This window comes from Daphnia pulex, chromosome 7, assembly GCF_021134715.1.
Source record: "Daphnia pulex isolate KAP4 chromosome 7, ASM2113471v1".
Classification (NCBI taxonomy): domain Eukaryota; kingdom Metazoa; phylum Arthropoda; class Branchiopoda; order Diplostraca; family Daphniidae; genus Daphnia; species Daphnia pulex.
This window is the reverse complement of record NC_060023.1, coordinates 6,049,601-6,069,441: the sequence shown is the minus strand read 5'-3', so window position 1 is coordinate 6,069,441 and position 19,841 is coordinate 6,049,601. Positions and strand designations below refer to the sequence as shown.

At 40.9% G+C, this 19,841-nt stretch overlaps 2 protein-coding genes across 3 annotated transcripts; one reads left to right on the top strand and one right to left on the bottom strand.

Moving 5' to 3' along the window:
• Positions 1-1,273: 1,273 nt before the first annotated feature.
• On the bottom strand, positions 1,274-1,825 carry LOC124198377. The gene has a single exon (XM_046594208.1). The coding sequence runs from the start codon at positions 1,823-1,825 to the stop codon at positions 1,274-1,276; it is 552 nt and encodes a 183-aa protein (XP_046450164.1).
• A 5,363-nt stretch (positions 1,826-7,188) lies between these two features.
• LOC124197703 (neuronal acetylcholine receptor subunit alpha-10-like) lies at positions 7,189-19,818 on the top strand. Of its 2 annotated transcripts, none has more exons than XM_046593234.1 (17): positions 7,189-7,347; positions 12,860-13,023; positions 13,750-13,808; positions 13,992-14,099; positions 15,206-15,250; positions 15,449-15,558; positions 15,827-15,930; positions 16,041-16,120; positions 16,202-16,256; positions 16,339-16,458; positions 16,542-16,672; positions 17,218-17,266; positions 18,172-18,250; positions 18,352-18,472; positions 18,734-18,831; positions 18,998-19,192; positions 19,265-19,818. In XM_046593234.1, the coding sequence occupies exons 2-17, from the start codon at positions 12,960-12,962 to the stop codon at positions 19,353-19,355; spliced, it is 1,509 nt and encodes a 502-aa protein (XP_046449190.1). In that variant the 5' UTR covers positions 7,189-7,347; positions 12,860-12,959; the 3' UTR covers positions 19,356-19,818. The 2 variants fall into 2 exon arrangements, with proteins under 2 accessions (XP_046449190.1, XP_046449189.1); XM_046593233.1 differs by having other exon boundaries at positions 18,947-19,192.
• Positions 19,819-19,841: the final 23 nt, after the last annotated feature.

Below are 19,841 nucleotides of genomic sequence, written 5' to 3'. Positions count from 1 at the left end.
TCTTATTTTATATTTCAGGTTTTGCTAGTGTCCTTGTTGGCAGGAGGAACAGACCAGCATTGGAATCCCCAAGTTTAAGCGCAAGCTGGCGACAGGATATATCGCGTGGGGCAGATAAAATAAATTCATGTTGTTGAGTCTTTGTGAGATCATGGTATATTGTGGGAACGCAATACTATTACAACACAATGTAAATACAATAACTTAAACGGACATGGAAGGTAAGACCATGCTGCGATGAGTTGCGAGCCCGAATGCCGCTCTCAGCTTCTCCATCAGCTGCCGCGATCGCCGCGACATCTGTATCTGCATACAGCATTGCCTACAGAACATAAAAACTCTTCCCGAACCAACGGTCGGTATCCATTCCGTGTACGGCCATGGACTACTCTAATTAGGGACGGGACTCTTCGGCGTTTCCTATGTCGGCCATGTAAATTTTTTTGTGGGAGAATGAGAATTAACAAATGTTCCTATACCAAACATTTATTTTTATAGAAATATTTCTAATTCCTTTACGGAAAATTTGAAAAAGGGCAAAACACCGGTGCCATCTAGGAACCAAACCTCCTAAGCTCTTGGTAGTTTGCAAGCAGATGCCCATACATGCATACCAAGAGAAAGAGAGACCACTCTCTTATCTCTAGTCCTCTGACATAGCTGCCTAACTATCTTTTACCTTGTAGCGTATATTCTTAAGAGCTTAGGGTGTTTGGTTGCTAGATGGCACCGGTGTTTTGTCCTTTTATCCCTACTCCAGAAAGTAAATTTATAATATCTTAATGATTAGTTTAATTCACTAAGATTTATATCCGTAGTTGGAATTAGCGAAAAAAACTTAATTTAATGATATTTTTTATTAATGTTTTCATGAAAATACCCCAACCGACTAGCTATAACAAGGCAGGATAGGCGAAGAGTCCCGTCCTTAATTAGAGTAGTCCATGGTACGGCCGACCAGGATAACTGGGTGTGGTAAAGAGTAAACATGTGATTGACATAACACAACAGAACAAGACAGAAATATGATAATACATAACGATGACGTTTAGCAGCATAGGAACATGATAGTTAAATGGAGAACATAACGCGCGGATAGCGCGTTCGGGTACTTCGGCGTAGAATTGCTGGAGGGGCGTCTATCCGGGGTTGCTCTTTCCCTGGTACCTCCGCGTCCACCTTCGCGTTGTGAACGTCTACTGGTAATGACGTGGATGTATCACAGCACCCGCTCTCGATCTTTGTCGGAATCATCAAGTGGAGGAACCACCTGTTACGCCAAAGCACACTGCCGCTGGCAAATTTGACCCGATAGGTCCGGTATTTTCCGACCACAACGATCACTTCGCTGTGGCTCCATAACTTCGTTTTCAGATCTTGGACGCGTACTGGTGCACCAACAGGTAATGATGGCAGCGAACGTGATCGTAGGTCCTAGCGGAATTTTTTTGTTCACATCTGCTTTCGCCTGACGCTCCCGCGCGGCCATAACTTCTTTCCATTGATTGGAGTGGGAAGATCGATGGGCGGGCCGCACCATGGTTTGGAGCTGAAGGCCGAATACAATTTGAGCCGGTGATAATCCTGTTGCATGCGGAGTGTTTCGAAATTCTAGCAGGCCAGCAAGGAACTCTTCCAACGATAAATCCCCCGATGGAGCTAGCTTCAGTACTAACTCTTTCACGGTTTTTACAGCTGCTTCCGCGTGCCCATTGCTTTGGGGGTAATGAGGAGTAGAGTTGCCCCATACTACAATCCAGCGCTTCAGTGCCGCTTGAAAAAGGCCCGCTTTGAACTGTGGGCCGTTGTCCGACCGGAGGCGCATTGGCACTCAATTAAAATGATTATTATTAAAAACTCCACAAAATTGTTGATGACGGCCTGCATAGTCTGTCCCACTTTTAGGGGTTTTTTTTTCTTTTTTGACAACCTTTGGAATTAGATTGTGTTTCCTAAAAACAAATCGAAATCCAAAGTATGAATGAACAAAAAAATTTTGTACATACCCCAACGCTTCAAAAACCAGTTTTTTGGACCCCAAAAATTTCTTTTAAAAAATATATAAAATTAGCTACTAAATATTTTTTTTGCCTTTTGACAGTATGTGTATATGTTTCCAATAACTGTACCAAATTTCAATGAAATCGGATAAAAACTAAATATCTCACTCGTGGTTTTATTAGGCACCATTGATGAAAACGTGGGAGGGGAAACATAACGTTAAGTCAGTAGGGCGCTAGGCGCCCTGCGAGAATCGCGGTTAAGAGAACCAGAAACTCAAAAATCTTATAGAATATTTGACTGGCCAGTTAAAGCGATAGACTTATTGTTCTAATAAGTGAAAAATCTAGTATGGAAAATCCAAAATTATTGAAGATTCCATCGATCCAATGTTCAGCAGTAGTATGTATCCGCCTGCACTACCTCCCGGGCCGTAGGATCGTGGCGGCACTAATGCACCACCAGCCATCCTGATAATCGGTCGGCATAGACCAACAAATGTAACGATCATTGTTGAAATAAGTCTGCCGATACATCCTCAAAAACGTATGACGGCAACGGGTCCACCAGTAATTATTCTTGAGCTTGGCTTGCCAATCATTCCTGGCAGATGTCCAGCATCATTATGTCATTGGATATCCGTGGCCAATACACAATCTGTTGCGCTCGACGTTTGGTCCTCACAATCCCCTGATGCAACGAGTGCAATTTTGCTAGAATACCACAGCACGAAGCGGATGGAATCACGAGACGTGATCCGTATAACACGATATCGCCATCTATCGACAACTGCTCTCAGATAGACCAATATTGCCGGACATGCGGTAGAGTGTGTGTCCGGTTTGTCGGAAATCCGGTCTCGATCACCGCTATCAAATCAGCATACTGGGGATCTGCTGCAGCCTCTGCCCGTAACTCCTCAGTCAGTGTGTCCGGTAGATGGGGTGATGAAGCTGCGTCATCTGCAGGGTCAATGATGGTATTGACACCCTGGATGGCTACGTTGTATACCGAAAATGCCAGCTTCGTTCCAATGCACTCGTCCTCCGCCACGTCCCGTTTACCGGAGTGCGTGATAGCGCGTCCGGTCAAAGTTTAATCAACACATAACCTAATTTTCCCGTTTGCGCCGCGAATCACTACTAATGGAGCTGCCCAATTCGATGGTTCACTAACCAGCACAATCACTTTTTTAGTAAATATATTATCCAACAAGTTTTTCACGTCTGCTCGGTCACCAAACAGGATCGGTCGTGCCCCATTAACATAAAATGGAACGGCGTCCTCCCGAAACTGAATCACCATGTCCGGGCCCATCATTTGGCGGAGCTCATCCTCCTAGTTCAAAACCGCCTCAAACTCTGCTGCAATGGCCGTTTCGATGAGAGAAATTTGCTCCGCACTGGGTTCCATCGGGATATAAACTCCACGAAGAAAGGGGCCGCCAGGTGGGTCTTCTATAGCTTCCAAAGGTGATGAAACGTCCGCTGCTGCCACCGAAGCTACCGATGTTAACAGTTTAGGGTAATCCTGATGTAAAATGTTCAAACTGATGCAGTCTACCCGGCATAACAACATTCCGTTAATCTCGGGGCAAAATACGGCCGTAATGCGGGTGTATCGGTCACCGTATCGCACTGAGAGATCCCGTTGCCCAATCGACAACAGAGGGGACGAACGGTCGGCCTTTACCAAATCAAAAGACGAGGCTGACAGCTGTTTCTCAGATAACCCGATGGCCACCATGATGTCTTTCCTGCACACACTCACTTCAGCTCCATTGTCCGGAATGACGTTGGTTAGCGTCGCCGCCCCATCACCGTTGTCCTTCAGCACCTACAATGAGATGGTAGGGGATACACGGCGCTTGTGATTTGCCTGAAAATTTCCGATAATGATGTGCGCCATTTTGGATTTAGCGCCAATGCCAACGCCCTTTCCACCTCTATCCTTTTCGTGATTAGGGCCTTATAGAGAAAAATGATCCGGTTTCCCGCATGTGTGGCATGACTTGCCGCTTGCTGGGCAAGATTCCCCATGGGCATGAGATATCCGGCCAGAAGCACTGCAGTCGCCTTTGGATGAACGACGGTCTGGTTTAAATTGCTTTGTTGATATAGCGGCCACTCCCGATTGTCCACTGAGGGTGCGCTCATTTACCCATGCTGATTCTTCACTTCGACAGATGTTGACTGTTGCTTGCAATGAAGGAAACGGGCTTATGGCCAACAACTTCTTTTTTGTTTCCGAGTCCCAGGTTCTAGCAATGATGCGTGTCACGAGTCTCGTCTCTGAGCACGTTCCGCACAAATCAGCCGCATCTGCCAGAAGACGCAATCCGATGAAGAAATCGTCAAATGACTCCGACGGTCCCTGTCGACGCTCCTCGAATGCTACTCGGTCAAGCGCAACATTTCGCTTGGCTCGGATGTAATCTATGTGCTATACTGTGCACTAATGTAATCTGCTATAAGTGTGCACTCAATAGTAATGGAAGGCATAATTGAAGAGCAAGTCTTCTCTTACAAAAAAAATTGTTGAATTTCTTAAAAATTAATTTTTTTTGTTTATTCTATTTTAAAATAATTAAAAATGAATGTGAAGGCATCAATCTTAAATCATCTGTAGTTGAACCAATAAGCGGAGAAATCTAGATCTTTAACACGACATTCAAATAAATGAAAAAGGCAATGTTGTGAAAGGCGCAAATTTCAAAAAATTTGAAATTCTGTCTTCTAGTTTTAGAATCTGTTTGATTTAGAATTTCATAATGAAAAGTATAAATAATTAAAATTATCATCATAACCCGAGGAATTGAGTGCAGAAAATGGATATAGGCTACAGACTTATTGGAGACTGTTGCAGCCCAAACAATTTTGGCGTAACGTTTGCAATTTTGGAGCTATTGTTTTGTCCTGTCTACTAGGTATTGAAAGTTTTTCATGGATTCTGTTATGGTTCAAATTTCTGCATTAATACTTTTCTTACAGGACAAATATCAAGGAAGGAGAAACTACGAAGAAGACCTCCACACCAAGGCATTGTTGAATTAACGACTAATCAAGCACTGTTGTCATTTTCTAATAACGCAAGTAAAGACAGTGATAATCCAAGAAACCGAAGAAAAAACGAAAAAAAGCAAACCACGTATGAATTGAAGAATAATGATAAATATGATGATCGGAAGAGCAAATGTTTTAATCCTTTCACGAGATCAGGTGAAATTCATTGTTGTTGAAATTCTCACGTTGAAATTAATTGCTGCCAGTCCGCCAGTAGAATAGGCTAACGTCCGAAGTTGCCAGTTCGATTAAAGCGAAAAAATCATTGGACTTGAACTGGTAATTTGCATGGCGGCTTATGGAGTTTCGCCAGTGTCATTACTAGTTTTAATTTTTCCCATTTCAGTAATCTCCAGTTCCCGTTCATAATTGGATAACTACGTTCGTTCGTTATCAGGTGAGATTTTCGTTTTTGTTTCAGACCGATATTGATTGTAGGCTAGTTTATTTATTGTTAAGAGCGTAAAGTTATTGTTGAAGAAGCATAAACCACAGTATAATTAAGTTTTTCAGCTTAACTTATTTTAAAATTAAAATACAAAAAAACTGAAAAAAATGAGAGTTCAAGTCACAACCCGAACCTCTGTCCTCAGGAGTCATAAATTTGTTCTCTATAACCACTACGACAACCGATTGATTACAATGTTAAAATTAATATACGTTTTTACACACGTTTTAATCGACTCTTTCCATTTCTTCGCATCTTTAGCGCTAGATGGCAGTAATTTCTCGTAGCAGTAGGAGGAACTGGAGGATGGGATTAGAGGGGAGCTCGAAAAACCGTCTCGCGGCCAAAGGGAAAATTTTCTTATGGAAATGACTGACCTCCCCTTTAATGGCTCTGCTTATACATTACTTTTTTTCAAATTTTTTGCCTTTTAATTTTAAAATAATTTTAGCTGACAAAATAATACTTAATTACTTTGATTTACGCTTCTTTTACGTATCTGCAGTAACCTAATTCGCAAAACACTAGTGCGATAATCTACAAGGACTTCACCACACACCCACAAGAGGCAGCAGCGTAGGCCTATTCGTAGCTATCTCTGTCTCATGGCCTTATGGACAACCGTCTTTTGGAATTGACTGACCCCCCCCCCCCTTAATGGCTCTGCCTATACACTTTTTATTTACCTCGGATGGATCCCAAGTCCCAACAAGGACGTTATGCACCGAACGAATGTTATTCTTGATTTAACAAAGGCCAGACGAGATCATGCGTGGGTACATAAAACGGAAATTAATTTTGAACGGACGTTGGTTGCCTATGACATATGACCCATGTGACCGCACGCAACTCTACAATTTAAAAATGACTAAAAAGAAAAATGACAAACCAAAGTTATTTTTTACGATAAGTGCGGACACTATGTCGGAGGCTTGTACAGCCTGTTCTCAAAGTGGTATCAGATTCTAGGTTGGGTCTAAGTAAGAAAAAACGTCAGAATATAGAGCTGGCCTTTTTGTAAAATTTAAAGTTACACATTTAGCTGTTTTGCAATATAGGCTTAGCTGTAGGTAATTGTCTCAAAAAGTTTAGATTTAGATCAAAGTCATTGATATCGTAATGTTGGCTGATTTCCATCTGTGTGCGGGACTGCATGTAGGCCTATAGGTCGTAACTGGTAACCAACACCAAACCACACTAATCCTTGTCTTCACCCTTCATGACAACAAATGAGAAAATTAACATTTTTCTTTCGATGTTTGCTGCATAAGGAATCATATAAAGAATCTAGCGGTTACAGAGAACGACGGAGAGGCAAAAGATAATAAACCTTTATCGCGTTTTCAACAAAGACGCTGAAACTCCCAAACCTTTTCTATATTTTGTCCACAAAACCAGAAAAATTCTCGAAATTTTATAGAAATTGCTAAATTGCATAGTCCAATAATAGAAACTTTTGATCTGTTGCGTAAGAGGTAAGACGACCGTTAAGCTATTTTCAAAGGCGCCTGCTACGCACGTAGGTCTGTTACAGCATCTCACACCGTTCGCTTGTTAAAAAGGGAGAGACGTATAATCATAGGAAAGTGATGGGAAAAGGAATATAGAACCTCTGGGAGAGATCCAAAGAGCGCAGGCCACTTTCAGTCGAAAGGAGAGGACGAGGGTCGAGAATAAGGACAAGACTCGACGACCAGCTTCAGTGCAGAGTGCACGCGATCTTGTGGACATCCGCAAAGAAGACAACCTAGGCCCAAGCTCTTTTAAGATTCTGAACTGTTCTACTGGTACTGGCTTATACGTCTTTCAACTTTTACATCAATATTACTTCTAATCGTAAGTATTTCATTTTCTCTTCAAATCTCGTACACGAATATCCATTTCTGATTTTAATTATTAAAAGTGTTCCTTTGGTTTGAAATTGATTTCCGAGTGTTATTTCTGAAAAATTTATACTAATAAGTTGTCAATGGCTATCGGCAATTTTTACTGATACCAAATTAAATCAGAAGAAAGATAAAAGTATTTGTGGCAGTAGAATTACTACTATACAAAATACATTCAACATTAAAAGATTAAAAGGCATGTAAGATCATCGTAAAGAGATCGTAAGTAGATTGTTATAGTTCGTAATATTCTACGTGATTTCCAAGAAAAAAGCAGTTAATAAAATATCTTTACTGCATCTGTGAACACATGGACAGCAACGGTACCTCAATCCATGTTGAGCCTTATATCTGATAATTAGTCTGTTCGAGGGTAGCAGTAATACGCAGTAATAGAGATTAACTTGAGGATATTATTACATAGCAACTTTTTTGCTGAAAATGATCTAAGCTAAATTATAATATAGTCTACAGCGGTAAGCGCATAGTTTTTAATATCTGTTATGGCATCCTATCAATAAATTTGTGAATAAAACCGAAAAAAAAAATCCTGTCACAGATCAAATATACAACTACAAAATCAACTAAAATAGTTATAAAAATAGGCTTTTAAAAAATTCTCAGAAAAGACTAGAAGAATTCGTAGGAACGTAGGACGCATGATTCCCAACTTACGAGCCCATTGAGTCCTATTAATTTAGAGCTTGCGAATTGCGACAGAACAAGGTTGGCATTCATATAGATGAAACGAAGGCCAATATACCATAAGCTAACCCGGGTATAGGAGAGTGATGGAATGAACAAAAATCAAGAGACGTGCTCGTGCTACATATAGCCACTGTTGCTGCACTTCTCACTGGATCTGGATATGACTTATAGCTCTTCCCGTTCTATACGCCACCGATGTAGAAAAAAAAAAACCCTTTTCTCTAAACAGTGCCCATATCTATCTATATATACTTCTCCATTTAAGATATGGGTTCGTAATTTATTCACCGGAACATTCAGATTCGATATGCGATGTGATGTGATCCGATCCAAATTTGATGCGATGCAATACAATGCTCTGCTCGATTGTTTTCAAATATAGTAGACGGGCGAAATCTATGACAGTCGTTGCCTGAACGACAGCAGCAGAAAACGGGTGACAGTTTCTTTTTCTGGGTTGATGTTCTCGACGGCGCGATTTCACGCTGCGTCCACACGAGCGGCGATTGTCAACCAAACGATTGCGGAGAGAAAATATTGACACAGGGGATGTCAAAAGACGATGCAATCGGCTCTCTCTGAATTTATTTACAAATACAGATTTCTGATATACGAGATGTAGACCGTAGATATGGGCCTGTAAATATCGAATACAGTCTACATTAAATACGTATACCTACATCATATGCAGTAGAACCTTTTTTTTTTTTTGTTCTACTATTTCTGCTTCATCGATCATTACGATGGCACGGACAAAAGGCAAGTTATCATTAATCTTTTCTTCAATTGGTTTAGCCTAGACAACTATATAATATACTGATGGGGGGTTCTTGTGTTTCGTTTGTAGTAGCAGTTTGCTAAACACCGTTCCAACAAAAAAACAATGATGGTCGATTTATTTTTGTTTCCACTTTTTTCCCGCGAAACATTCGACCGCAATTTTTCAAAAGAAACCCTCGGCCTCGTGTTTAAGGGTTAATTTATTAAATAGAAAAAAAAAAATATAAAGTTTCTTTAGTTTATTCATATTCTTCACATTCATCTTGTTATTTGTATCATAATATAAGCTGACCGCGTTAGGCTATGAAGTGTTAAATAGAGTTGGCATTACATCGTTAGCTTCATTCTCTTTTTACGTATCTTTATCCTCATGTTATTGTAATTTCTTTTTTCTGTCGTTCAGAAGCGCTTCCGCCCCCCTTTTTTTTTGTGTTGTGTGTGTATGCCCAAGTTAATGTCGTTCGTGACAATCCGGATAGACATCTATTCGATTGATGATTCAGTTCCTCCCTCTCCCTTGCTGCAGTACTCTGTACCCCATCACCAATAGATTTCTACTATTTTTACACCGAGAAAAGCATCGAAACAAAAAACAGAGGGATGAACACAAGCTGCACAACACGATAGAATGGAAGCGCCTGTAACAGTCCAGTGTTGTGATTGAGATTTATTGTCAAAGAGTCTTCCTCTCTTCTTTTGTTTTGTACAAGGAGACGCGGCGGAGGTCTTTTTCCGCCTTTAGTAAATCTCTCCCTCTCTCTATCGTCACCAAACTAACTGGCAGGATGTTGCAATTACATTAGATTCCATACTAATAAGTAATAACAGACAGTTTGGACACTGCGCATAAATAATAACATTTAACTCGGATTAGTTACTGCAGGTTACTAAACAGCAATCATCAATCATTCTGATACGGTAGCTATTATCTATATGTAATAAATTATAAAATAATTTCATAACTTTTAATGGATTCCAAAATAGCAGAGTATTTTTTTTCTTCAGTCCTTTAATCGAATATTCAATCTTATACAACCAGAAATTTAACCAAACAAAAAAATGTCAGGGGTGAATAATGTGAACGAGGCCGGGGTTGTTTTACGCCTGGTTAGAGAAATCAGTTAGAGGGAGTTTGACAGTCGATCATCATCAGCTAGCGTGACTCCTGAACAAGAAGCGCAAATACCCGATAATTGGGTACTGTAGCGTATTTAGTTGTTTAATGGGCCGGCGGTCGTCGGGACATATAGCGCTGAGTGCTGCTGCAGCACTGCAAGACTTTTCAGTCTATAAAAAAAAATTGAAAGACCCGGAAAGAGAAGAAGACCCTTGTTGTAGCGAGTTGGCGGAAATAAAGGAAGAAAGCCGAGTTTGGTATGATTCGTCCTTTATTTTTCCCCCTTATTACTCGGTTACAAGAGGAAATAAAAATAGCAAAGAACAAAATACTGCGCTGATTCTTTTATTCGTGTTTAGATGAAGGAGAGACCGCAAAGGGAAACGTCAAGTAACAAAGATTTATCTGATTAGCTATGCCTATAGGTATACCGTATTTTCTAGATGAAAATAGAACCGTAACTCTATACTTATGTAAATGAATCATTTGAAATTATGCGGTTGACTATAATTTAAAAAACTGTGAATTCAAACATAGCAAAGCGTTAAATGTTTACAAAGAATCAAATCAATAGTTTACAATAAGAAATTGATATCAGATTATTATGGCGATAATGCGATATATGCTGGCTTTCTTTTCTATTATTTGGATGTGATGAAAATTACGTTTAGAAATAATGGGCGATTAAAAAATCAAGTTGATTTTATTTCTAAAATTCCTTCCAAGCGGCTGATGCAATACGATTTCTACAGAAATTTCAAACAACTTTTCTCCCCGCTTTTTTTGTTACCAGACTGCTGTACTACGTAGACGCAGCCCCTACATCTTGATAGTCTTCCTATTTTGAGATCACATCAGAATAAGTTACTCGGCATATAAAATCGGAGGAGAAAGAATGAAACTCGTGACGACTCTTCACTTATTATGTGTACTTCAGTGGCGTCGGCCTCGCGAGCCGGCCGGCCAGAGTCTATACTCTATAGTCTGGCCTTATACTTTCTCGTTGGTCGATACAGCTTTGATGGCTATTAAAAGCAAGTGGCCAGAGAGAGAGAGAGAGAGAGAAAGAGAGAGAGGAGATATAGGTAATAGCGCAAGCAAGCTGTCAAAATCGGGTAAGGCACCGTTGATTTTGATGATCCATCGTCCGATGGGAGTCTTTCTTAGCCGAGGCTATTCTCTTTTCCCGTCTTTTATTCTCTCCGACAACCGTCTTTTTTCTCCCTCTCTATCTTTTCTTCTTTTTTTCTCTTTTTTTGGGGGGATCCTATAGATCCTTCTCTCCCTCCTGCTCTCGTCTCCCCTAGTCGTTTGAGTTTCTTTATCTTTATTATTCCGCTCCGTCCCAGTTGCTCCATTCGTGGCATTTCGCAGCCACGGCGCACGCAGCACGCAGTCTAGCCCGGCGGCGTACGACTCGATGGGAGATGCGCTAGGAGAGTTGCCCAAGCGAAGTTCCTCAAGACCTTCCATCGTTTCAAATAGCATTTGTCCTCGCGGTTTTTCTAACTCATTACACAATCGAAAACGCTATTCCGAAATAACAGCAGCACAAAAAAATGAAGCTAAGTAAGCAGTTTTCTATGTACGGTATACAGTCAACAGTCATCCGTACATAATACATAGGTTATTGTAGGATCCTCACCCGAATCAAATTCCATTCTTTGGATATCCGCGCTATTGATCTTGGCCAACTGTTATGTATCGCACCCTCTCCTCATCGACCTCTTCCCGCCGGATACATTGTTTCACGCCTTGGTTAGCAATCGTTCCGATTTTCCTTCTGAAATTCTGACGCCAGTCGGTCACACGTCATAGATCGGTCAAATTCGGTCGAACTCGGCGGCAGTGACTGATACACAGTGTCTTCCCAACTATGCGACTCCGATTCATCAAACATTCTAAAATGATTCAGTCAAAATCGATCATTTCTCTTTGATCGCATAAAATTTCAATAAAAAATGCGTTTGCTTCATCACGCGGAAATTTCCTGTTGTGACTGAATATCATTTGGAAAGTCTCTGTGATAATTAATAGACGTCAGTCTACAAAATTATTGTTCAACAAAATACTGAGCACTTTTCCAACTGTGGGTGTGTATTTATCGATCGATGGACTGTAGCACTCAACTGAGGTATAAATAAACGAATAGAAGAGCTAAATAGAAAAGTGCATATCTATAATTCTAGATGTACACCAAATGGGGTTATACATTTGCGCGGAGCGTAGTAAAAATAACCCAAAAAAAAGGTCAAATTTGGTCTCGAGGCAGGCTGGTGCTCACATGTTGAAACGTCATCACAGATAGCGCACAGATCGTCTACGATCTGGTCAACCCCCCGCCAGCACTCTCACGCCGGCAGCACTCTTTTTCCCTATACAGTCTGGGATATGGCTTTGTGCGGTCAGTTGGGGTGGCCTAATACAAATAAAGCCGTCAGAGAAGCTTAGATGGATCACGTACTTGTAATACAGACGAGAGGCGAAAGTGCCAGACGGAGTTCCCACAGTCATAAACTTGTATTCAATCCTCTTTTCCCGCTGGCCCAAAATAATAATGCCCAGCATAGGCCCATGCAGCGCAGACCTACAGCACTCACACACAGCACAATTTAACATTGAATCCGCGCACAGCACATCCATTTCGTCTCAAATTTTTCGTGCACAAACAACAACAAGATTTAGCGTGTGAACACTAAACTATAGCGACTCCCACAACATCTCAGTGAAGATTTTGACGATGCTGTTCTATAAAAAAAAAAGTTGGGGGGAAACGACGATGTTTTAATGATTATATTTTGGTATAGATTTATTTATTTTCAAAGAGAAAAAGTTCAATTGTTGATTTTCCATTCAGATGACGTAAGAAGAGTGGCCGTGGAGAGCTCCCGCCAGCCGAGAAAGGATTTTTCGTCCGCCACCAGCACACGCCAATCCAATGGAGTTGCACTAATGCGATGAGATCCCGCAAAATGGCGCAAAGGATTTGGATAGCTTTCGTGACGGTCCTTGCTATTCCAGGTTTAGTATCGACATGGGGCCTGTAGTAGTCTGAGAAATATTATTACATACACACTACTACTGCACGCACTAATATAAATAAAATAAAATAAAATAAAATAAAAACAGACCACATTACAATATAAATACCCAGCAGCGGCCAGCACACACCCTACATAAATAAATGGCTGCTGCATTTCTTTTCGGATGATTCGCTTGGATATTTTTTTTTCTCGGGTATTAGCTAAGGCGAAGAGCCAAAGGATTTGGAAAAGGGATTTCCTCCATTTGGCCCCACACAGCAGACTAGCGTGGCAAACGTGGCAAACGCCAGATTGGCTCTCATGACTGACTGGTGACTGTTGGTTATACTTTTCTTTCCGGTGTGTGTGTGTGTGCGAGGGGTGTTATAATAACTATAGTCTGTTTCCTTAAGATTCTAAATAAGCGTGTAATGGAGTCGCTGTAATCTAATGCTTTCAGGCCCTTGCCTTTTTTCCGACTCTAATATCATTATCAAAGGATACATAAATACAAGTCTGCCTGGTTCTATACAAAAAGCTTGACAAAAGGATGAACGGTTAAGCAGTGGTCTTGTACGGGCGTTACGCAACGAAAAGCGGAAACAAATCTTGATTTCTTTTTTTAAATGAGCTTCATCGAATAAATGCGAGATGAGCCAACACAGAAATCTTATTACGTCAGTGATCTTTGGCTTACTAATTTGTTACATTTGAATTTGAATAGGTAACCAAGGAGATGACGGTGAATACATTCGCCCCATCGTGTCTCACGAGTACCGTTTGGTATGTAAACTTTAATTTCCATGTCTCTCATAGGCTCATAGCTCAAACCCGTTAAATGTAATTTAATATAATCTAAGAATTTCATTAATTTTTTTTTTTTTTTTTGGTTTGATGAATTTCAATGGAAAAATGTTGGGAGATTGATGTGAAATATATACTGTATAATACTGTGTGCACCAGCAGATCCAGCATTTGATGGCAAATTACGACCGTTCTGTGCGACCTTCCCGAAACGCCGCCGAACCATTAAACATCACATTTGGATTGGCTCTGACTCAAATCATCGACGTGGTGAGTGCTGATTGCTAGCGATTCTTCCAGCTCTCGTCCGGCTCTCGTCCTATCATCTCCGCCTTTTTTGTTCCAATGCCAGCAGCCCCTTTTCCCCCCTAGATCTTGACGTTGTCTTTTAGATGGTATGCACTATATGCAGTGTAGCGCATCAGCAGTGGTGGCAGATATCTCATTTTTCTCTTTTCTTCTTCTTCACTTTGTTCGATTTTTCCATCCTTTTTCTTTTTTTTTAACTTACACGAAAGTTGCCGCCCGTTTCGCCCGGTCGGGCTCTTTATTTTTCGCTCCTGTTGGAGAGAGCGTGGGGCACGAGCGATCTCGACGGATGTTAATTGATTCCATGTCTCCCGCCTGCAGCCATCGGGACTTTTTACTCGTGCGGCCCCGGCGGATGAGAATGCGGAGTCGTGGGCGCGTCGGAATCGGGGGGTGGAAAGAGTGAGTGGATGTCGCTGACCCACCCGCCAGATTTATGGGCACCCGCAGCATATGCGGTCTGCTCTCTGGCAAGTGGCAAGCGAAGCAGGGCGACGGTTAGACACATCCTCTGCTGGTGAAAATTCGTTGAAATCCATCAGAGTCTTTGTTCGGCTGACACTCCCGACAGAGATGGAGGGCCGCTCGGATTAGTAGTGCTCTATTGCAGTTGAACGAGCCAGTCAGGGAGCCATGGGCGGATGGCGGGGTGGGCGGACGGAGGAGGAGGAGACGGGAGACCGTGCGAATTCTTTAGATGAGATGAGACGAATGGTGTCGACTACATTACAGCATCAAATGTTACCATATATATAATCTAGCACGTCGGTATAATACGGCTATAGCTGCGGAATGGCTCAACCCATCGGGATTATATACATTTATGCATTACTGCACTCAGTTCTGACTCAGTTGCCTGCTGCATGCGCTTCTATTTTCCGACTTCATTATACACATAACGCCGCAGCAAAAGGGACGACGTAGTTGGCATTACTTCGAAGAGTACCAGCCTACTATATACCCAAGCCCATTACGCTTTTACAACCAATATGCCAACGCAAACATTTGTGTACAGCCAACACATTCCCTTATAAATGATTCAACTATTTTTTGGTTTTCTTCAACAGGATGAACGGAATCAAATTCTGACTACAAATTGCTGGATGAATCAGGTATGGCATTCTTTTGATTACACAGCTATTAGAATTTCCAATCAACTTTTTTATCGCCGATTAGATTTGAAATTTTTCTGTCGATCCTTCGCCGTTTGAAATCCCTGAACAAAATAGAATTTAGCCTAGTCAAGCGTTCTTAATAATTGAGAGTCACTTTGTATTACATGTCAAACGCATATTATTAATTTATTATAGATGTGGACCGATTACAGTCTCGTTTGGAACGTCTCCGAGTTCGGCGGGATCCGAGTGGTGCGCATTCCGGCCGACAAAGTGTGGAAGTCGGATATCATTCTGTATAACAAGTACGTCACTTTTTACGACAGCTCCCGCAATAATAACATTAAATACTGCACTAAGCTATAGTCGCGAGAGCTATAGCGCTCGCACTGCTTCTATTGCACAGCACAGCCAGCCATTCTAGTTTGTCACGATTTTAATGATGGAGAGCTATATCTTTGTTTTGTGAGCTCTTTTAATGGCCGAGTGTTTATTTCGTATTTCTTCTTCTTCTTTTCTCCGTTTATTCGCGATCCGCTCGGCGTTTTATTTTTTTTATTTTTCTTGATGCAGCGCCGACTCTGAATACAACTCGGCTTTATTGTCAACAAACGTAATCGTTACTCACGACGGCAATCTCACGTGGCTCTCGTCCGCCATTTTCAAATCATCTTGCGGTAGGATATTTTCGCAGTTCAATAGAAACCAACCGCATAGCCCTCTCCATAGGTTATTCTCTGCTTTTGGGGCGTCTATTGACGTCGTTTCTTGTTGGTTTTCTCCTCAGGCATCAATGTTGAATATTTCCCATTCGACGAGCAGAAATGCTCCATGAAATTCTCCAGCTGGACCTACGACGGCTTGCAAGTCAGTCTCTTATTCATTTCAATAAATGTTTGAGTTTGCAATTCCGATTAGCCAATTTGAAATGATGAAATTTTTCTTTAGGTGAATTTGTTGAATCAAGCCGAAGAAGGCGACTTGTCCAATTATGTTCCAAATGGTACACAGCCTAAAATATACTTCAGTTTAATTTTAGTCATTTTCACTTGATCGGATGTTGTTTGTTCGTAAAATCATTAAAGGCGAATGGGATCTCATTGATTTGGTGGTCGAGCGAAATGTAGTGTTCTATTCCTGTTGCGAAGAACCTTATCCGGATATCACATTTCACATTGTTCTGAGGCGCAGACCTCTCTTCTACGGTAACATTTACATTAACGATGCTTATAGAAAAATTTCAAAGAAAATTCTATTTTGATTTGTTTTTTTTCCCCTCCTTTGACAGTATTCAATTTGATCCTGCCATGTGTTTTGATAACGGGGATTGCATTGATGTCGTTTTACATGCCCTCCGATTCCGGCGAGAAAGTGACTCTCGGCATCACAACGCTACTCTCCATGACAGTTTTCCTTATGGTGAGTCCATTTTTTTTTAACCCCAGGGGTTTCCCATTTGAATGTCAATTTTTGCCGCCGTTATAGCGACGGCTCTGAGCAGAATACAAATGACTTGCGCCTGTATTTTAAGACTTTACCATTTCCTATCAAGGAATATAGTCTGTATGTTTACTGTACATAAAAGTACCTGTAAGATTTTTCGTGACTAATAGTGTTTCATGTACATTATTTGGTATATAATGCTCCTAGGATTTTTTTAGAATCTCATATTTGCTATACGTACTAACATCTTTCTCCCCTCCTTCGGCCAAGATTTATTAGCATGCAGTGTGTCGACACCCTCTGTTCCATTTCCCAGTCGGTACGCCCATGTCGCACCAGTAATCCAGAAACAACATTACAGCTAGGCTTTAGTTTGGGGGGTTTGCCATTAGGTACACACAAGCATTCATCTTGTCCGGAGTCGTAATATGAAAATACAAACCGGTCTAACAGGGTCATCAGGACCTGTATATACATAATTTATAAAAATTCAGAAACTAACACTTTAAATGGGTTTTCAGGTTATCGGCGAGAGTATGCCGCCAACATCGGAGAAACTTCCACTTATAGGTAAAATATCCTACGCATTCCATCGATTTGTTTTGTGAAAAATAGTCGACGGTGCGGTGCCTTATTATCCACCGATATTGTGTTGACACGGAATCACGGAGTTGGTGAGCAGATGTCGGCAGATGCGAGGTTGTATTAGGAAGTCAATGGCGTGCGCCAATGCGCACCAGACGGCGTAACAATAACAACCTTTCTCTTTTTCTCTTTTTTCCCCTTATACAAATGTCGCGGTCGCAACTATCATTTTCTTTCAAAATAAATGCCTTTTCTTTTCTTTTTTTTTTAATAAAAGAAAAGCGGAAGCTTTTTCTCGGCTTAAGAAGAGACGGCCGATCCTCATTGTTGGGCTGGAAAAAAGGCGCGGGCGGAAGCGGGGCGGGGGGACAAGTCGGGAACAGCGTGTTTTGTTCAGATAACGGCGCAGTATATGCAAAGAATACGACGGCCAGACGAGCTGCTATAAAGACAGAGAAAGAGAGAGAGAATGGCAAAAATAAAAAATAAAAAAAAAGGGGAAAAAATAAGAGGAAACCGAGGGACTTAAAAACTGAAAGTGCACAGGATACACAGAAGCAGCGTATATATAGGAGTCCGTCTCACCCCCTTGTAGGCTGGGACATATCCATCCGCCTTTGTTATCTCAGTTTCGGGAGGGGATTTTTATCACGGGCAATTTGGTCCCAATGTGATTTAGTGGTTCATTCACGGCTGGCCTCATATTACTACTCGTCAAAACAGAGGTTATATAGCCTACTACCCCCTTTTTTCCTTTTTTTTCTTTTTTTCTCTGGGTCTCTTTACCTATTGGAGCACACAGTTAATTGTCCAAACGAGAAATGCATCAAATGATCACACAAAAAAAGAAAGAGATTATCTCTTATTCATTTCCCAATTTTTTCTTTTAGGGTTATATTACGGCGTGACCATCAGCCTCGTCTCGTTTGCCACTGGCCTGTCCGTGGTAACGCTCAATATTCACCACAGGTAAAATTTTGTCTTTTTCAATCAATTTGGCCAATCATACATAAGCAATGAAAGATTGTCTATTTTTTCTTTCGTTTTATTTCTCATGAATTTTGTCGCAGAGGAATGCGTGGTCGAGGGGTGCCACCGTTGGTGAAAAAAATCGTTTTTGGGGTTCTGGCGAAATTACTTTTTATTCATCTGGACGTTTCAGAAGGATGTTCCTGTAGTACCAAAGCCAAGGTATAGTAATAACAAGACTATATTATATGGGCATCAATAAAAAAGAAGAAAAGAAAAAAGACTTGAAAAGACTATCGTTTTTCTTTTATTACCACTCATCCCACTTCCTGAACTGTCACCCGTCTTCTATTGTATCCCTATCTATATGATAGTCTCTCAATCCCCATTTGAATCGATGGCCCATCTTCTATTGGGAATATTTTGGCCGGCTTTCAACAACTCTCTCATCACTTATTACCATATATCCTATTTCTTATTCAGGAATTCCAGCAGAAAAATCAAATGGAAATGAATGAGCGTTTCAACGTCGATGTAGGAGACAGTCTCAAGAGCGACAGCAACGGCAGTTTGCCACACCGGTATAACACTATAGCGATTGTCATACGCCCATCATCTCTTTTATTTTTGTTATTTGCTATTTTTGTATATTATTATATATTACTATTGTTTATTTATAACCGCAATCTGATGAAGACTGGTTGTTGTTTTTGTTGCCGCCGCTTGGTTTTATTTCCGGGAATCAAGTTTTGGCGCCAGTGCCGGATTGATAAACAGCGTTCCGTCCAACATTGGGCCCGTCGACAATTTTGAGCGACAATTCTTGCGGGTGCTCAACAAAGTCTACCAACACATTGAGCGCAGTGAAGCCCGATTGGCCGATCAAGATCGTAAGGACGTCATCAAGTTAGAGTGGCAGCAAGTAGCTCTAGTGATCGACAGGTAGACTTTGAAATTGGATAGTAATTAATTACAAATGATGTGAATGTGTATAATCTGACGCATCTTCGTTAGGTTCCTCCTGTGGATATTCATCATTTCAACCGTGGCCGCCACTTTTGGCATTCTTTACATGTCTCCTCACTCGAGACTGTTTAGCATGTAATCAGACCAGTAAGCGATCGAGAACGAGCTCGACAATTTATTCAGCCGAATAATAATAATTTACGTAATGAATAGATGTATAACCATGTTTTGTCTTTACTTAATCAGATCTTTAGTGGGATTGTACAGTTTTTTTTTAACAAGTATATCGTCAGTCCTTTGTCAGTATTCGCCTATCTGAGGTGAAATATAAATCATATTCTGATTTAAAAAAAAAACTATTAGGTATACAAGGGAATACCAAAATTAGCATCTGTGCCCCCAACCTTGAATATCTCCGAAACAGGTAAAAAAATCCTCCACGGAGCTTCCTCACATGCTCTATATACGTATCGAGTCTCTTCAAGTGTTATGTATAAAAAAAATGTAGGCTAACATGTTTTGGGTTGCGTAATGATGTTTAAGAATGTTATCCATTTGGGCAACATAAAGACAAAGAAATAAACAATAAAGAAATGATTAAATCGTGCATATTTGTTTACATTTT